The 15,675-nt window shown below is 45.3% G+C and overlaps 1 protein-coding gene and 1 non-coding gene across 3 annotated transcripts; both read left to right on the top strand.

Annotated features, from left to right (window-relative positions):
- Window positions 1–1,945: 1,945 nt before the first annotated feature.
- Window positions 1,946–2,051, top strand: LOC311374951 (U6 spliceosomal RNA). The gene has a single exon (XR_014643168.1). It is a non-coding gene; the product is annotated as a U6 spliceosomal RNA (small nuclear RNA).
- A 250-nt stretch (window positions 2,052–2,301) lies between these two features.
- Window positions 2,302–14,357, top strand: LOC311374948 (metalloendopeptidase OMA1, mitochondrial-like). 2 transcript variants are annotated; one of them, XM_084490674.1, is made up of 8 exons: window positions 2,302–3,122; window positions 4,955–5,183; window positions 6,410–6,583; window positions 9,146–9,253; window positions 9,819–9,947; window positions 10,450–10,524; window positions 10,825–10,974; window positions 13,301–14,357. In XM_084490674.1, exons 1-8 carry the CDS (start codon window positions 2,731–2,733, stop codon window positions 13,568–13,570), a joined length of 1,527 nt encoding a protein of 508 aa, XP_084346800.1. In that variant the 5' UTR covers window positions 2,302–2,730; the 3' UTR covers window positions 13,571–14,357. The 2 variants fall into 2 exon arrangements, with proteins under 2 accessions (XP_084346800.1, XP_084346801.1); XM_084490675.1 differs by lacking the exon at window positions 13,301–14,357 and adding an exon at window positions 12,732–13,239.
- Window positions 14,358–15,675: the final 1,318 nt, after the last annotated feature.

The following is a 15,675-nucleotide window of genomic DNA, read 5'->3' as shown; positions in this document are numbered from 1 at the left end:
CATAAGTTCACATTTGGGTTTACGAATGCACACATTTTGTGCATGTTCTCAAATTATGAAACACGGGTGTGCACATGTGTTTTGCACTGTGTTCTGCGCTGCAATTATTGTAGCAAAAGTGTCAAGTGCATGACTCTTTGGAGTTGTGATGCACAGGATAGGATTTGTGCACCTGTGACAAAGGACCTGTGAACTCGTAGCACCTATTTTGTGTTAATAACGGTAGAAACAAATATTTACGACTTCAAATTTACTGTCACACATTTGTGACTTTAGTGTACACATGCAAAATACATATTTACGACTTCAAATTTACTGTTACGCATTTGTGACTTTAGTGTACGCATGCTAAAGACTTTTGCTACAATAATACCTTCATAAAAATCCCCCGTTCGTCACAGCGCGGGCTTTCTTGGCGACTGGAGAAGGCGGGGCTACGCACGGAGTCTAGACCTCTTTAGAATAATTTGCATACTAGGAATGTTTTTATTTTTTTAAGAATGAAGACACCCGCACGCAAGAATGAGTTCACGTCTGAGTGTAGGCTACAAACGCGATTAACTATTTACAAGTGAAAAAACGCCAACCTATTCTTTATTTTGCTGACCACTTGTTTTTTATCCAGACGAAAGCCTCGTAAGGACAGTTCCTCTGCGTTTTTCTCGTGGATCGCACCATCTTTCCCCGTCTTCGTTTAATTCTACTGCATCACCTTCTCTCCCATGATGATCAGCAGCTCGCGGATTTCCCCGTCTCCAGTAGAACTCCCCATGTTGATATCGCTGCGTTGTCTCTCTCTCTCTCTCTGTTGTAGAGAACGTCTAATCGCATTTTTTTTGCTACAATAATACCTTCATAGATTTTACCCCCTCGGTTTCACACAGGCAAGGCAGTGAAATTGCGTGCCGAGCCGCGACCGAACCGACCTTGCAGTGTAAAAATGCTCTTTGTTGACGATCATATAAGACAAATGACAACGTTTAAAATGAATCTTTAAAAGAAAGGTATGCATCTTGTCTTCAGGAGATGCAGTGGAAAGGTGATCAGTCCATCGCTTAGAGCAAGAAGAGGTCGCATGCTGACACCTAGCGGTAGCTTTTGGAAATCACACTTACAATTTTCAAAACATTTAACAATCAAAAAGCTACTGTTAGGGGTCAGCTTGTGACCTCTCTTCTGGCTCATACTGCTCGGTAACCCAACTACAATTGATCCAATTATGTATTTTATTTTGTATATTTGATTTTATCATGTATAGAAGTAGATCGCAGTATTAGTCAACCTATAACTGTATGCTTTCTTGTTGGGCAATACAGTGTTCTGAATTGTATTCAGGGATAGACTAAATCAATCCCCAAATAAGTTGTGGGATATGGAGTGTGAATCGTTCCTTCCAAACCCTAGACGCAACGCCAACTCTTCTACCAACACGAGGTTGCGAGCCCTACGCTGCGTTGCCTTGGAGATCAACAGACTTCTTGTGAACTGCAGCCGTGTAACCAGGAAGTAGGAAGGGTTGCATCACACACATCCCCACACACAAACCATGAATGTGTAAACCAACACTTTTCTCTTCTGGGTCCACAGGGGAAGCAGAGCTCTGGGCGCCTCTGATGTGCGTCAGAGGAATGCAGAGGCTGCCGGGTGGGGGAGGGAAGTCATGTGACAGGGGATTAGGGCCTCTTTTGTCCGGCTCCACCAATCCCACGCCAGAGAGTCACCGCCATGCTCTACCCAGAGTGCCTGTCGGTGAGGTGTTCCAGAATAGTTGAATCAACAATATACATAATATTATTCTATCCTAATATCCTGGACTCGTGTATGGTTCTATTATGGCTGTGTATTGTAGTGTTAGTGTGTTTGAGTTGTTTGTAGGACCACACCAGTACAGAATTTTCACTGTGTGAGTAGAGGTATATATGTAACCCAGAATCAGGCTATATTTGTGTTACTTCGGTATCACATATACTAAAATTGGAACGATACAGAGAAGATTAGCATGGCCCCTGCGCAAGGATGACACGCAAATTCGTGAAGCGTTCTATCTTTTAATGTTTAATTCATATCACAGCTCTTAGAATTTAATATATTATTTTGGTTTTGGGTGAAACACTGACCCCTAGCGGCGGAGTTGTCCGCTACAGCGGTGAAACAGTGCCCCTAGTGGCAGAGTAGTCCGCTACAGCGCTCCTCCACTGTCCTGGACGACAGTTACCAGGAGAAATAGCGCCAGGAGTAGTTGAGCTACTGAATAACTTAAATGGCCATTTTTTTTCCAGGCTTATTGTTTTGTACCTGTATTTGCCATTCTCTGGGGTAACTACACTGGCACGACACCGGAACTCTTCTGAATCTTGGCGTTTTCGGGGAAGGATAATTTAGGACACACAACGCCGAGACGCCCGCCCTGATTGACCTATGATGTTGACGAGAGATTCCATACAGAACTTGTTAAGGCAGCTGAATGCACCGGTGTTCAATTCTATAGAACGGAGTCCACAAGGTCTCCAAGCATTTTTTAAACATGGTCCTCAATCAAATGTATCATTTCCGCGTCGTTGGACAAGGGTATCATGAAGATGTATATAAATGAGTAAGCTCGACGGAATTATGACATTGAAATAATAAACAAAGTCCGTGTGTAGTAAAGAAGTAATCCAAGTACACCATAACTTGAAGCCAACTTGAACTCGGACAACTGCTCTAACAGTGCGGTTAGTTGGGGGGACAATGGCATTGTTTTGTGTGCGTCTGAAGAGAAGCAGCCGCTTCTACCCGCTGTCTGCACACCTGACATCTTGCTTTCAAGTCTACAAACAAGGGGGGCTTGCTGTGAAAACGCGACCATTCTTGTCATCGGCACAACTCTCCACGAAAAACAGCCTTCAAAGAGCTATAAACACTGCTATACTTCCCCTCAGAACTACCATATTTGCGAGAACGTTTGTACCTCGCGATAAGACAGCGTTTTTCCAGGCATGGAGACAAGCTAAGGGTGGCACTGTACGTACTCTGTGGCCGCATCACATCCACACCTCCAGACCGTTGAGGGCGCTGCCTGCTCCTCTCATATGGTTACTGCTCAAGCCTCTGCAGAAGCTCCTGGCTGTCATACTTGGAAGGTATGGTACTTTTTCAATGTATATAATGTAACTTAACAAAACGTTATAAAACATTTAATGAATGTTAGGTTAGGGTTAGGGGTTTTACTCATGCATTCTCATTTACGAGCAAGCAAATGTGTTGGCATTGTGGACATCTCACATACACACAGTGAACACTTTATCATGAAAGAGATTTTACAACAATGCTTACTACAATACTACAACTCAACTCAACTTTTTGAAGGAATACAAATAACAATTAAAATATATAAATTAAAAAATCAATATAATTGAATAAACACCAGGGATAAAAAAATATGTAAAAACTGATGATTATAAGACTTCAAGACTGACATTACTCCAGATCAACAGGATGGCTGGAGCCCTTGAGGATCGAACACGGTACCTTTCGGCTGAAAATACCCGAACACCTGCCACTAAAAACAACACTGCATCCACATGCCATTAAGTTGGAGGCCGGTGTTTCCTACATAGAGTTTAGCTGTGCTACCTATCTTAGTCTGTTTGGTTATCAGAAACATATTGAATAAGAAATGTAATTGATACTTTTGGTTTCTTAAATGGACCTTCAAATATTAATCATGAACTAGGCCTCAGAGGTGGAAAACAAAAAAGAGGTGGAAAGTACTAAAAAAAACCTACTCAAGTAAAAGTATAGTTTCATCACTGAAATTTTATTCAATTCCAAGTACAAGTATTGTTGTTAAAATTCACACAAGTACAAAGTACTCTCAGTTGAGGTGGTTCGGGCATCTGGTAAGGATGCCCACTGGACGCCTCCATTGGGAGGTGTTCCAGACACGACCAGTGGGGAGGAGACCCCGGGGAAGACCCAGGACTAGGTGGAGAGATTATATCTCAACACTGGCCTGGGAACGCCTCGGGATCCCCCCGTCAGAGCTGGTCAATGTGGCCCGGGAAAGGGAAGTCTGGGGCCCCCTGCTTGAGCTGCTGCCCCCGCGACCCGACCCCGGATAAGCGGATGAGGATAAGGATGAGGGACAAAATACTCTTTTCAAAACCTACTCAGAGTACTACTTTACTGGTCATATTTAATGCCTCACCAATCATAAGTTCACAACTGCAAGGGGGGGATCCAAAATCTCTAATCAGGGTTAAGTTCACACAATGATTTTGAGCAATTTTACATCCTGTCATAAGATAACTCTTGAAAACCTATCTTGAATATATTGGTTATCGTGACTTAATTAGCTTATTTCAAACCCATCAGACCCAACATACTTAAGGCCTTCTATTTTAATCTATAGCCTACTTTGACTTGAAGGAGTGTCATGACACTATATGCTTGACATCTGTGATATTAACACTCTTCTTATCTCTGAATCATTTGTTCTATAGCCTACACAAAACGACAAACTATTTCAAGTACATAACTGAAGTTTAATTTTGAAGCTTGAAATAGTCAGCCATTATCCATTCAGCCTACCGACTACACCCTAGTCTGACTGCACTGACGGCTGAAAGGTAGGCTTGTTGCTAGGTGAACTTAGAAATTCTCAGGCCAATGCAGCATGCATCTTGTCGTTCTCGACATACTTGCCTGCAATTTTTTACTCAGTAAATTGTGTGGTTTAATATGTAACTAACTACAATACTTAAACCAAAACTTACTTACTAGTAAAAGTACAGTTTTTAAAAACCACTGAAAAAATACAAAATACCAAAAAAAAAGTCTACTCAATACATTTACTTGAGTAATGTAATTAGTCACTTTCCACCTCTGCTAGGCCTATACAGTAGTGCAGAATAAGATCATGGCGTAATGTAATAAATAAATAAAAACCTCTGTCCTTGTTCCTGTTCTGTAGAAGCATCAGGAAGTGGTGGGTGTCCCTGCCGCCCAACCGCCGGCAGCTGGCACGCGACGCGGCCTGGCGTAACCGCTGGCTGCTGGTAGCGGCTGCTGCACTCGTCATGGTGATTGCTGCCCTCTTCCTCCTGACCCACCTGGACGAGTCCCCCCTGACGGGGCGAACACGCCTCCTGGTGTTCAGCAGGGAGAACTACATGGAGTTGGCTGCAGTAATGGCAGAGGACGTAAGAGTGTGGGATGCGGGGAGGGGTGATTTGAAACTTGTCGGTTGACTCTAGAGAGAGGGAGAGGGTCATTCTCCTAATAATTCCATGCATTTATGTGGTCATCTTGAAGATCTCCACTGATGAAAACAAGGGTTTAATCAGTGGGCCATAGGGTCAACCAACCACCATTATGTCAGCTCTTCGGTGAAAGATTGTGACCCCCAGTTTTATCTTCTAAGCAGGAAGGGGGCCCTGTTATCCACCTTGCTACAACTCACAGCAACTTTGTGATACCTTTTTTAGAACTATTGTTGTGTATGAGCATTATAATGATCAATGTTGTATCGGCAATGAGCCACTTACATTATGTGTCCTAGAAGTCTAACCCTCCTTCGGATGCGGACATCAAAATGAACCGTTAGCCTAAGCCTAGACGTAGCTCAATACATCCACACACGCACTGTGGCTTTATACTATAAGTGTCCAAGAAGCTTAACCCTCTCTCGGACGCGGCCATCAACATATACTGCTCCTAAAGACCAGCACCAGCGGCAGACACTGGCAAAAACATAGGATTGGTTTTCTCTAACTGTGACAACATTACCAAAATTACTATGTTGACAATCATGTAAAACTAAACTACAGACTCAGACTCAACAATTATTTATTAAATACTAACACAGTGATCACAGTCACTGCTTATGGCAGAGCTGACATCTAACATCGCTACAGGCTATCCTCCACGGTTTAAAAAAAAACAATTCAATGGCCCTTTCGATGTTTGCAGAGAAGGACAGCTGGTAATTAAGTGTCTCACCCTGTTTCCTTGTCGTCCGAGTCGCAGGCACCACAGAGTTTTCAATATTGATGGAGAGATTGTGGATGGAAATGCCTTCCATGGAAGGATGAGCAGCTTAGTCTTGTCCACCTGAATCAGTTTCAGGTGGTGTAGACATCCACTGAGAGTTGTCGGCCAGACATGCAGAGATTTGTTCAGCTACCTAAGGTTTGAGACTCTGAATAGGACAGAATTCGTCTGAATAGCTGTGGTAGGAAAGGCCTTGTACATGTCAGAACCCAGTGACTTGCTGTACTGGGAGAAGAGGATGGGGCCCAGGAAAGAATCCTGAGGGACTCCAGTAGTGAGACATCAAGGTTCAGACAAAAATTAGTGTATCCACCGTTCAAAAACATACCAGTACCGTTTTTTTTGTGTGTGTGTGAATGCATGTCTCTCCCTCTAGTACTTGGAGAAGTTTGCGGAGCAGCTGGTCCCGGCGGACGACCAACGTCAGCGGTTGGTGGAGCGGGTCGTCCAGCACCTGGCCGAGAGGAACAAGGACGTTCCCGAGGTGTCCTCCATCCCCTGGAGCGTCCACGTCGTCGAAGACCCCACAGTCAACGCCTTTGTCCTCCCTGTGAGTCAGAAGAGAGGGGACAGGAGGAGGGGTGTGTGTGTGTGTGTGTGTGTGTGTGTGTGTGTGTGTGTGTGTGTGTGTGTGTGTGTGTGTGTGTGTGTGTGTGTGTGTGTGTGTGTGTGTGTGTGTGTGTGTGTGTGTGTGTGTGTGTGTGTGTGTGTGCGTGCGTACTCCTGAGTAAGGTCATTTAGTATCATAGTATCAACTCCTCCATAAGCGAGTTGTACAGCTGGGATATACTAAACGTACACGATAAATGTGTTAAGTGTAAACGGCTTTTGTTTGTGTTTGGTGTCCATCAATTCAGAGACTGTCGATAAGGGCAGAAGGAGCACCAAATAAACAAGCTGTAGTACTGGTAATTGACATTTCTATGTCTTCAATTGCTAGCAGTCGCCATATCTGGAGTAGGTGCTGGTTTTGAATCTTTCAACTTGAAAGAACACTGTATCCTCCAGAGCTATGTATCGGTTAAAGGCGCTGTAAGCGATATTATTTGTTAAAATAAGTGTCAAATTAGACTATATTGTGACAGCAATCACTGATATATAGAGTGTCAGTGAAATCAGTCTCCCAACCTCTCTGCTCGGCAATAAACAAAAACCCCCAAAATTATGCTATCCCGGTCCCACTTTATCCATTCAGGAGGGATAGCTCCACAGAGAGGCAGTCCTCCCTGCGCCCTCACGGAAAGGCAGCAGGATTAAAGTGTTGCCTAACAATGGTGGAACAGGGGAAGCTTCTGATCCCAGCGCTCCCAGGAACAGCTTACACACCCAGAAACGGCAAGCGAGAAAAATGTCTGTAGAAAAAGAAAAGAAAGAAGGCTGCCAGGACAAAGAGACATTTGTATGGGTTTGGCCTTCGATCGGTGAAAAAACATGTGGTTACATGGGGACGAGGGAGGGGAGTGCTTGCTTGCCGTTTCTGGTTGCTTACACAACCAGAAACGGCAAGCGAGAAAAATGTATGTAGAAAAAGAAAAGAAAGAAGGCTGCCAGGACATTTATGTGGGCTTCAATCGGTGAAAAAACATGCAGTTACATGGGGATGAGGGAGGGGACTAATTGCAACTGCTCACTGAAAAAAGACATCGGCTGCTTTCACATATGGACGTACATCTCGCTATTCTCCCGACGGGCCGTATATGTGAATGACATATCCTGACGTTGTGACCTGTGAAAAAAGACTACCCCTGAGGTAGTATTTTAGCCGGTGGAAATGTTAATGACCTTATATGCGGTACAATGAGCAGTAGAATGTCTGCATTTCACTCCAGTTGAGTAGGCGTGTTGATGACGCTTCGGTCTACGTTTGCAGTGGCAGCCGCACCCTAAACAATAATCAGCCAAAGTATTTAAATGTGGCACTGCTTTTCAGAGTCATTCGTGGTGAACGCTAAATGATAGGTCTTATCGTAACCCTCAAAGTACACATCATACAATAAATTACAATACATGAGTTCACAGATGCATGCGTATATAGAATTTTTTAATTTTTTATTATTATGTTACACCCTTCCTGCTGTCGACTCCCAGACCGTAGTCGAGGAGCACAGGGGAGACGTTCCCTCCAGGGGTGATGTTCTCTCAGGGGTAACACCCTTCACTTTGACCGGCAGTGGGTCTGCTTATAGGTTTGAATATGGTCGGAATGAAGCGGCCACTGATTCTTGACAGGCTGGGTACTTTATTCTTAGTTTCACTAACTTTACAGTACACGTTTGCACAGACACAACCGGACTCGTTCATTACTTCACTAAACTGACACACACTACCGCTCGCTCTCCTCACTCGTCCACTCACTCACACACACACTGCCATTCTCGCGCACACGCATACTCTCTTAATAACTCTCGTAACAATCGTTATTGACAACAGTTAGCTGAACATTACAGGGTCCCCTCCTTCCACTCCCTGTTTTCTCAGTTAAACACAGAAATCAACTACATTTGAACCAGGGTTTGTTAGATGTGAAATTAAGCCAACGACTGTGTTCCTCCGGTAACACAGTCGTTTGTGACGGCTTTCTTCTTCGTTGTTTCTTTTATTTGTCTCTAACACATGCTCCAATCTTCATCATCATCGATCAATGCTTCAGATGTTGTGGATGCAACGGAATATATGATGCATCGTTGCAGCAACATTTAAGATGACTGCGATGAGTTCTGTCAGTTCTGCCTCCGTGCTGTCTGTGGTCAAACCAAAACAAACTGAGTGACAGCAGACGCACTTATCCCGCCTCTTGCTAACTTAGACCCTGCGTCATATCCTGCCCCTTGCAAGCCCACCCCCCTAAACCCCCCCGTTGATTCTACTGATGTCAGAACAAAATCGATATCCGCATTTAAAGCATCAAGTGTGCATCACCGTCAGGGTCGAATCTCCTGTTATACAAATGCGGCGAAAATGCGGAGGACATGTGTGAAAATGGCTTGTTTGTGTTCAAGAATGACTTGTCCTATCTTTGTGAATTAATTAAAGGTGTGTGTGTGTGGAGGGGGCTTTGAAAGCTCCTGGGATGACTACTGACTGATGCCTGGTTATGTGTTTCTCTGGGCAGAATGGCGAAGTGTTCATGTTTACTGGAATGCTTGAAGTGGTGGCAGATATTCACCAGCTCTCCTTTGTCCTGGGACACGAGATGGCCCATGCCATCCTGGGACACTCGGTGAGTACAAACACACATACATACACACTAGCATACAAACACAAAAAAAGTGTATCTTTCAGACTTTTATGACTTGGGCAGCGGTTGCTTTGATGGGTTTTCATGGCAACACTATTTATCAGGCCTTTTATGATCCTGCTCGTCCCCTTTTTCAGCTCAGTGTATATCAGATGCTACCTTAACACTCGGATGGCTTTAGGCTCAACCTGGTTTCCATCAGTCACACATGGCTAGCCGCAGAACAGATGAGTCGTGTTGACCTCAGGCCATAATCATTTTACAAGCTTGACTCTTTCCTTTTTTTCGTTGCACCTTTGGTGATGGCGCCCTGTGTTTAAGGCCAAGAAAAAGCATTCAGGACTCTAATTAAGTTGTCGTTTTTTTCGAGTGCGAGCGCCCCTGCTCCGGAAAAAGAGAATTTAATTGGTTGAAGGGAATGGGTGATCGACGAGGCTCCGTCCGGCCCGGAAGGTTTGCTCTGATCGGCTGCCACTGTTCCTGTGTGCGTGTCCCCTACTGTCTGATACCTCTCATCACATTCCCCTTCTTGTCCCCATCCCCCCAGGCGGAGCAGGCCAGCCTGTCCCACGTTGTGGACCTGCTGTCTCTTATCCTGCTGACCGCCATCTGGGCCGTGTGTCCCCGGGACAGTCTTGCCGTGCTTGGACACTGGATCCAGGGCAAACTCATACAGGTCAGACCAATTTCTCATCACCTCTTCACGTAACCCGTGGCTCTCCTCTGCAGCTTTTCCATTATCCATGGGTCCACCCCTTGTCCCCCAACACAACTCATATCTTTGGAGCTGGACGACTGCATACTCCAGTCCGTTCTCATCTGAGCAATAATGAAATGAGTCCATTTCACAATTGGCTCACTGGCTCAAACATACCAAAACACAACCACGCCTTCTGACGATCTTCCCAAAGTAATAGAAATGCAAATCGGGGACCTTGCTCTGAAGGTGTTGTGAACATAGGTGTGAATGACTGGCGCCTGTGCTACTTGAAAAGATGCATTAGGCTTTCTAGTCGTTACACAACCCTAACCTTTATTGGGGGGCAATGTTCTATAGATCTTGAAAAGTAAATGTTGGATCAGCCTCCACCATATTTCACACCAGTCTTGTAGATGTTCAAATTCTTGAACCCTTTGATTCTGTCTCTTCTGCCTCCGTCGTCGGATTCCTCTCTCAGCTGATGTTCAGCCGTCCGTACAGCAGGAAACTGGAGGCAGAGGCCGACAAAGTTGGCATGCAGCTGGCGGCTAAGGTAAAGCAGCAGGCCTGCGCTCATCCCATTATATTACATTGTGTCACCAGGGACGTCCACTCCCTGCAGGGCTCTCTTCCCCTTAAACATAATCAATTTGAAGAATTGTCATTAGCATGGAATTTTAGCCTAGAGGAATCACAGCACTGTCAGTTACTTTACGATACACCAGGGGGCACTGTTATCAAACCAAACAAGGTTACCCGGCCTCAAAATGCAGTGTGTGTGTGTATGTGTGTGTTGTTCACTCCCGGGGGGGGCGTGCGTGTTGGTGACGTGTGGGCTTGTCCTCTGATGCAGGCGTGCGCGGACGTGCGCGCTGCCCCGGTGTTTTGGCAGCAAATGGAGATCACAGATCAGCTGAGGGCAGTGCCAGCTGTCCCCGAGTGGCTGTCCACGCATCCCTCACACAGGAACAGAGTCACACAGATGGACCGCTTTGTGCCTCAGGTGCGCATGCACGCACTCGCGCACACATGCACACATGCACACATGCACACATGCACACGCACACACACGCACACACGTGTGAGTATAAACACTGGGTTACCTAATACTGGACATTGTGTGGAACATGGGCCTGGTTGCCATGTGGTCTTAACACTGTACAATAAACAGATCTTTTGAGTGCTTCAGCATTCAAAAACAGGAAAGCATTGACTGTGACAACGAGTTGAATAGATCTCTATTTACATATATATCATAACATCCCAAAGATATGTGGCCTCAGACTTAGTGCTTTAGTCTCTGTTGGCGGTGTGTGTATATATAATGGAGACCCCTTCAGCTCTCCCACAGCCCCTCTGATTGAGGCTGTGTTAAGTGCTCCGCTGAAGAGCTGAGTTTAAAAGGTATTGTTGAATTGAGGGTTCCATATTGATTCACATTTCCGTCCTGAAGTGCATGTGTAGGGAAGGAGTAGGACGGGCTAAGGTATATAATATATGTTTATTTCCATGGCTCAAGGATAGGCTCTCTGTGAGAGCGCTCTTTAATGCTTTTGATAAAAAGGTAGAGAGAAAGCGAAAGTTTGACCACCGTTCCACTAAAACCACCACTTTATATTGTGTTCCACAACGGAAATTTCTTAGAATGCATTGAATTGAGGTGTTCAATTTAGAAGGGACTCTCCACAGCAAGTATCAGTGTATCACTGCTTATGTTTGTATACAACAGACAATGAAGTGCTTCAGTTTTCCATATCTATAATGTTCGGCACTGCAGTGTATTTGGAATATGGTGTCGTGATACGATAATGAACCAAACTTTAGGTTCTACGAGGGAAGCCAGTAGTTCACAGAACCCTGTAGGTGGGAGAGTAGATGGGCTTATTTCTGAATATTTTTTAAGCAAAATTAAAACTAATGCTAAAACCTTATCGGATCGTTGCCAGACCAGGAGTTACCAACAACACACATATGCTTTGAACACACACAGTGTCACTGATTTTGTGTGTGCGTCTCATTTCTCCTCAGTTATATTTGCACAAACACACGGTCTGCCAGGCAGCGGTAGTATTAACCTTGACAGTGAGTTGAACTGTTGATCTTGGCCCTGCTCTCACTGTCAGACGCTGCCGAGTCTGAGACAAACAGATGGGTGCGCGCGTGTGTGTGTGTGTGTGTGTGTGTGTGTGTGTGTGTGTGTGTGTGTGTGTGTGTGCGTGTGTGTGTGTGTGTGTGTGTGTGTGTGTGTGTGTGTGTGTGTGTGTGTGTGTGTGTGTGTGTGTGTGTGTGTGTGTGTGTGTGTGTGTGTGTGTGTGTGTGTGTGTGTGTGTGTGTGTGTGTGTTGAAATTCAAATATGTTGCCCCTTACCCAGTGTGCTAAGTCTCTTCGACAAGAAAATCCTAACTGTGTGTCCTGTGTATTTGAACGTGTGTGGGAGTAATTTAGCTATGGCTAGGGTCCCTTGGCCTGCGTCCACCAAAACATTGTTTTGGTACGGGTACCATGTGCCCATTTGGTGGATGCCTTCATCCAATGCTTCATCTTCCGCAACCGTCAGGGCATCCATTTTTATCATGGGCGTAGCGCACCAAGTCTGCAGTCGGCCACGGCTCCTTGCGGTGTCCCGCACCTCGTGGAGGGAACAGCAAGCACGAAGCCCCGCACTTAACTTCACCCTGTTGTCTCCAGCTGCAGCTCAGCAGCAGGCTTGCTAGTGCTATTGTTGTCCTTAAGTTAACACCCCCCCCCCACACACGCAGGGCTGCTGAGGAGTTGAGAGGAGTGCGGTTTGTAAAGGGGAGTGAGTTGGCGTGCTGGAGTAAAGTGGACAGACTGGTCTACCCCACAGTGGCGTGAAATGGAGGTGCTTCCCGCCTCCTGCATCACCACGCCGACCTGGCTGTACAGCTCTGATGAACGCGTCGGCGTCTCCTCCGTCCGGCCGGATTCCAATAGTCAACCTCGTGATTTGGCTTGCCCTTGTTCCCTCAAATCTCAGGGAAGATTGTTTGGGCTGTTTGGGGTCCGTCCAGATCATCAACTGTCAAGCAATCATTGAGCATTTTTAGCGCTCTCATTTCCACACAGCTTCTTTTCCTCCAGCCCGGCCTATAACTGATGCCACTCGTCTTTAAAATATATTTCCAAAGAGCAAGGGGGGAAAGGCATTCCCAAAAAATAATATAATAATCCCACCCTCTACATTCTTTTTATCTGTCACTTCTTGGTCTCTCTCGCTTTGTTTCTGTCTTGTTTCTTGCCTACATGTGGACTTGTCCCTCCCCCTCTCTCTCTCTCGTTCTCCCGTTCTCGCTCTCGCTCTCTCCAGGCTCTGGAGCTGAGAGATTGTTGCGAGTGTCCGGCCCTCCCGTCTGCGGACCCCCGCGTTGTCTTCTCCATGAGCGTGCGGACGCTACTGGACAAGGCCAAAGGCAAAGGGAGGGGGGCCCAGAGCTCAGACTCGCCACCGCAGCCCCACCGACATTCACAGCCCCAGGATGCAGCGGCCGCAGCCCTCCTGGCCCAAGCCCAAGCCCGCTCGGCCCCGGCTCCCGACGCCTGTCCTTCAGACACCACCGTCCGTCCCGTCTACAGCTAACGCTCTGGGACTCGCTTCTCCTGACCCCTGTCCCGCTGAGCAACCCCCGCTCCTGCTTTAACCACTGTTGACGGGACACCGAAGACGGGATGCAGCATTTCGCAAAGCCTCTAGATTCTCTTAGTTTGTCTGTTTCAGACCTACTGATTGCTTGGGTGTGGAGGGTATTACAGTTTTTAGTGTGTATGTCACTGTTGTTTTTTCACTGTTTTTACTATTTTTTTTTTCCATTTGAAGAGTCCCCCTCACCCTTCCCAGTGCTGCAGTGTGCATCTCGTGTGCATGAGTGCCGTGTTAAGAGTTGAGATTGCGTTCAGATGGCTGGGAAGTCTTTGTGCAGATCACTGCATTAGCATCTAGACTTCTACACGACCTTGGCTGGGGACAAACTGAATTCATTACTTAAACCATACGTTGCAACATCAACATTTGCATTATTTATGAAGAGACTACAATAAATGCACTTTGTGTCCACACACAAACACAACGCATGTACTCATGGGTGCACACAAGTGTTGTGTGTGTGCGCAAATATTACACTTCATTACATTTCAGTGTGCTTGCAACACTTCTAGGTCCCTTATACCATGGATAATTTTTTTAATGGGCTGTTTTCATTTCAAAATGTGCTCTGACTTCTATGTGTCTGGGCGGTATTTTATAGTTTTATATCCATGTGGTGGGATATTGGTATCTATCCCAATATTTAGGAGACGCAAATGCACATCCCAAAACCCCTGATATAAAAATATTTTTGATGCATACAAATCCTATATACTTGAGACCATCAGAGCTGTTGTATATTATTACATTTAATGTGATGCTCTCCTGGGGATTTTTCTTCGAGGAGAGAATAAAAAATGGATGATAAAAAATGTTTTACTTTCAATATTTTCATATCTTCACCACTCCAATATCTGGGAGTGGTGCTATTATTTTGCTTACCATTAGCGCTCCATTAAATATGTTGTTTTTACCGTGAACATACCCAGGGTGAAAATGTGATGATGATGAATGATGAGTGCAAGAGAATATAGTTTCTTACAAAAGTGTCAGCAAGTAGGCCCTTTGCTTTCAAGTGACGTCATGGCAGCCTCATTAAATGAACCTGCCTTTTTTTATGTTGGGTATATAAATCATGTGTGGGTTAACTTTTATTAATGAATGATTTGACTTTATGCTTGACGTCAGATTTATTTTACAGTCGGCTTCCCACAGAAGCTCCTACAACTAGGTCTTGAATGGTAGCGGTGTGTGTGCTGTACGAAAGGCTGTCCTTCATAGTCTGGGATGTCTGACTATACGCTCGGTATCATTGTGGAAACCTAGATCAACAACGTTGCTGGGTCCTGCCTTGAGACAAAGCTGTCAATACAATTTTCACTCCCCTCTGTCAGTATGTTTGTGGGGAAGCTAAAGTTGGAGTTATGCGGACCCCTGCTGCTGCAACGTTTTGTACCAATAGGAGACGAGGAGGATTTTTGACTGAAGCCAGTCTGGAGAGAGATGAAAGCCTGATTTACTGTTTCAAAGTCTATTTGATGAAAATGTGTTTATTTTTTTTGCGTATCTTGGATTTAAAAACCAAGACATGTTTCTTAATTTGGTCATTGGTCAGATTTCAGTGCTTCACAAAGAGAGTGAAGCACGTCACCCACTCTTTACACATGTGAAAACCGATTCACACCTGCAGTGGGGGCGAAAGACTAATAGACACCCTCCAGCATAGCTTCAGTTGGTCAAACTTTCCCAACTTTCCCAAAACAAGAAAGAGGTGCAGTTATTAGATCAAGATGACTATCTGGAGGACCTTATGGTACGGTGACCCAACTAAAGACCATCATTGTATGTGTGCATTTGTGGGTGGCTGGCACAGGTAATGATTTCTCTATAATGCTGAGAACTGACATTTCTAACAGCCGTCTCCATGTTGACCTGACAGGAGGTTAGACACAAGAAGGCCTATCAATCCCGCACAATTTAATTAAAAGAGCCAAATAATTTCCCATTAGTTGCTTCCTTCCAGTCAGAGATTTTTTGTAATATTCCTGTCTGGTCTCTGTGTGCACAAACATGTGCCCCCACCCAACCATCCAAGTACATTT

The sequence above is a fragment of the Micromesistius poutassou genome (assembly GCF_964030765.1).
Source record: "Micromesistius poutassou genome assembly, contig: SCAFFOLD_3960, whole genome shotgun sequence".
NCBI classification, from domain to species: Eukaryota; Metazoa; Chordata; class Actinopteri; order Gadiformes; family Gadidae; genus Micromesistius; species Micromesistius poutassou.
The sequence above is the reverse complement of the archived record's forward strand: the minus strand, read 5'-3'. Positions and strand labels throughout refer to the sequence as shown.

Bases quoted from the DNA above. Each gene is read 5' to 3' on its own strand.
- LOC311374948 (XM_084490674.1), top strand. From the start codon at position 2,731: ATGGCATTGTTTTGTGTGCGTCTGAAGAGAAGCAGCCGCTTCTACCCG. The intron at 3,123-4,954 runs GTATGGTACTTT...CCTGTTCTGTAG, and splicing joins CTGGCTGTCATACTTGGAAG to AAGCATCAGGAAGTGGTGGG. The intron at 6,584-9,145 runs GTGAGTCAGAAG...TTCTCTGGGCAG, and splicing joins TCAACGCCTTTGTCCTCCCT to AATGGCGAAGTGTTCATGTT.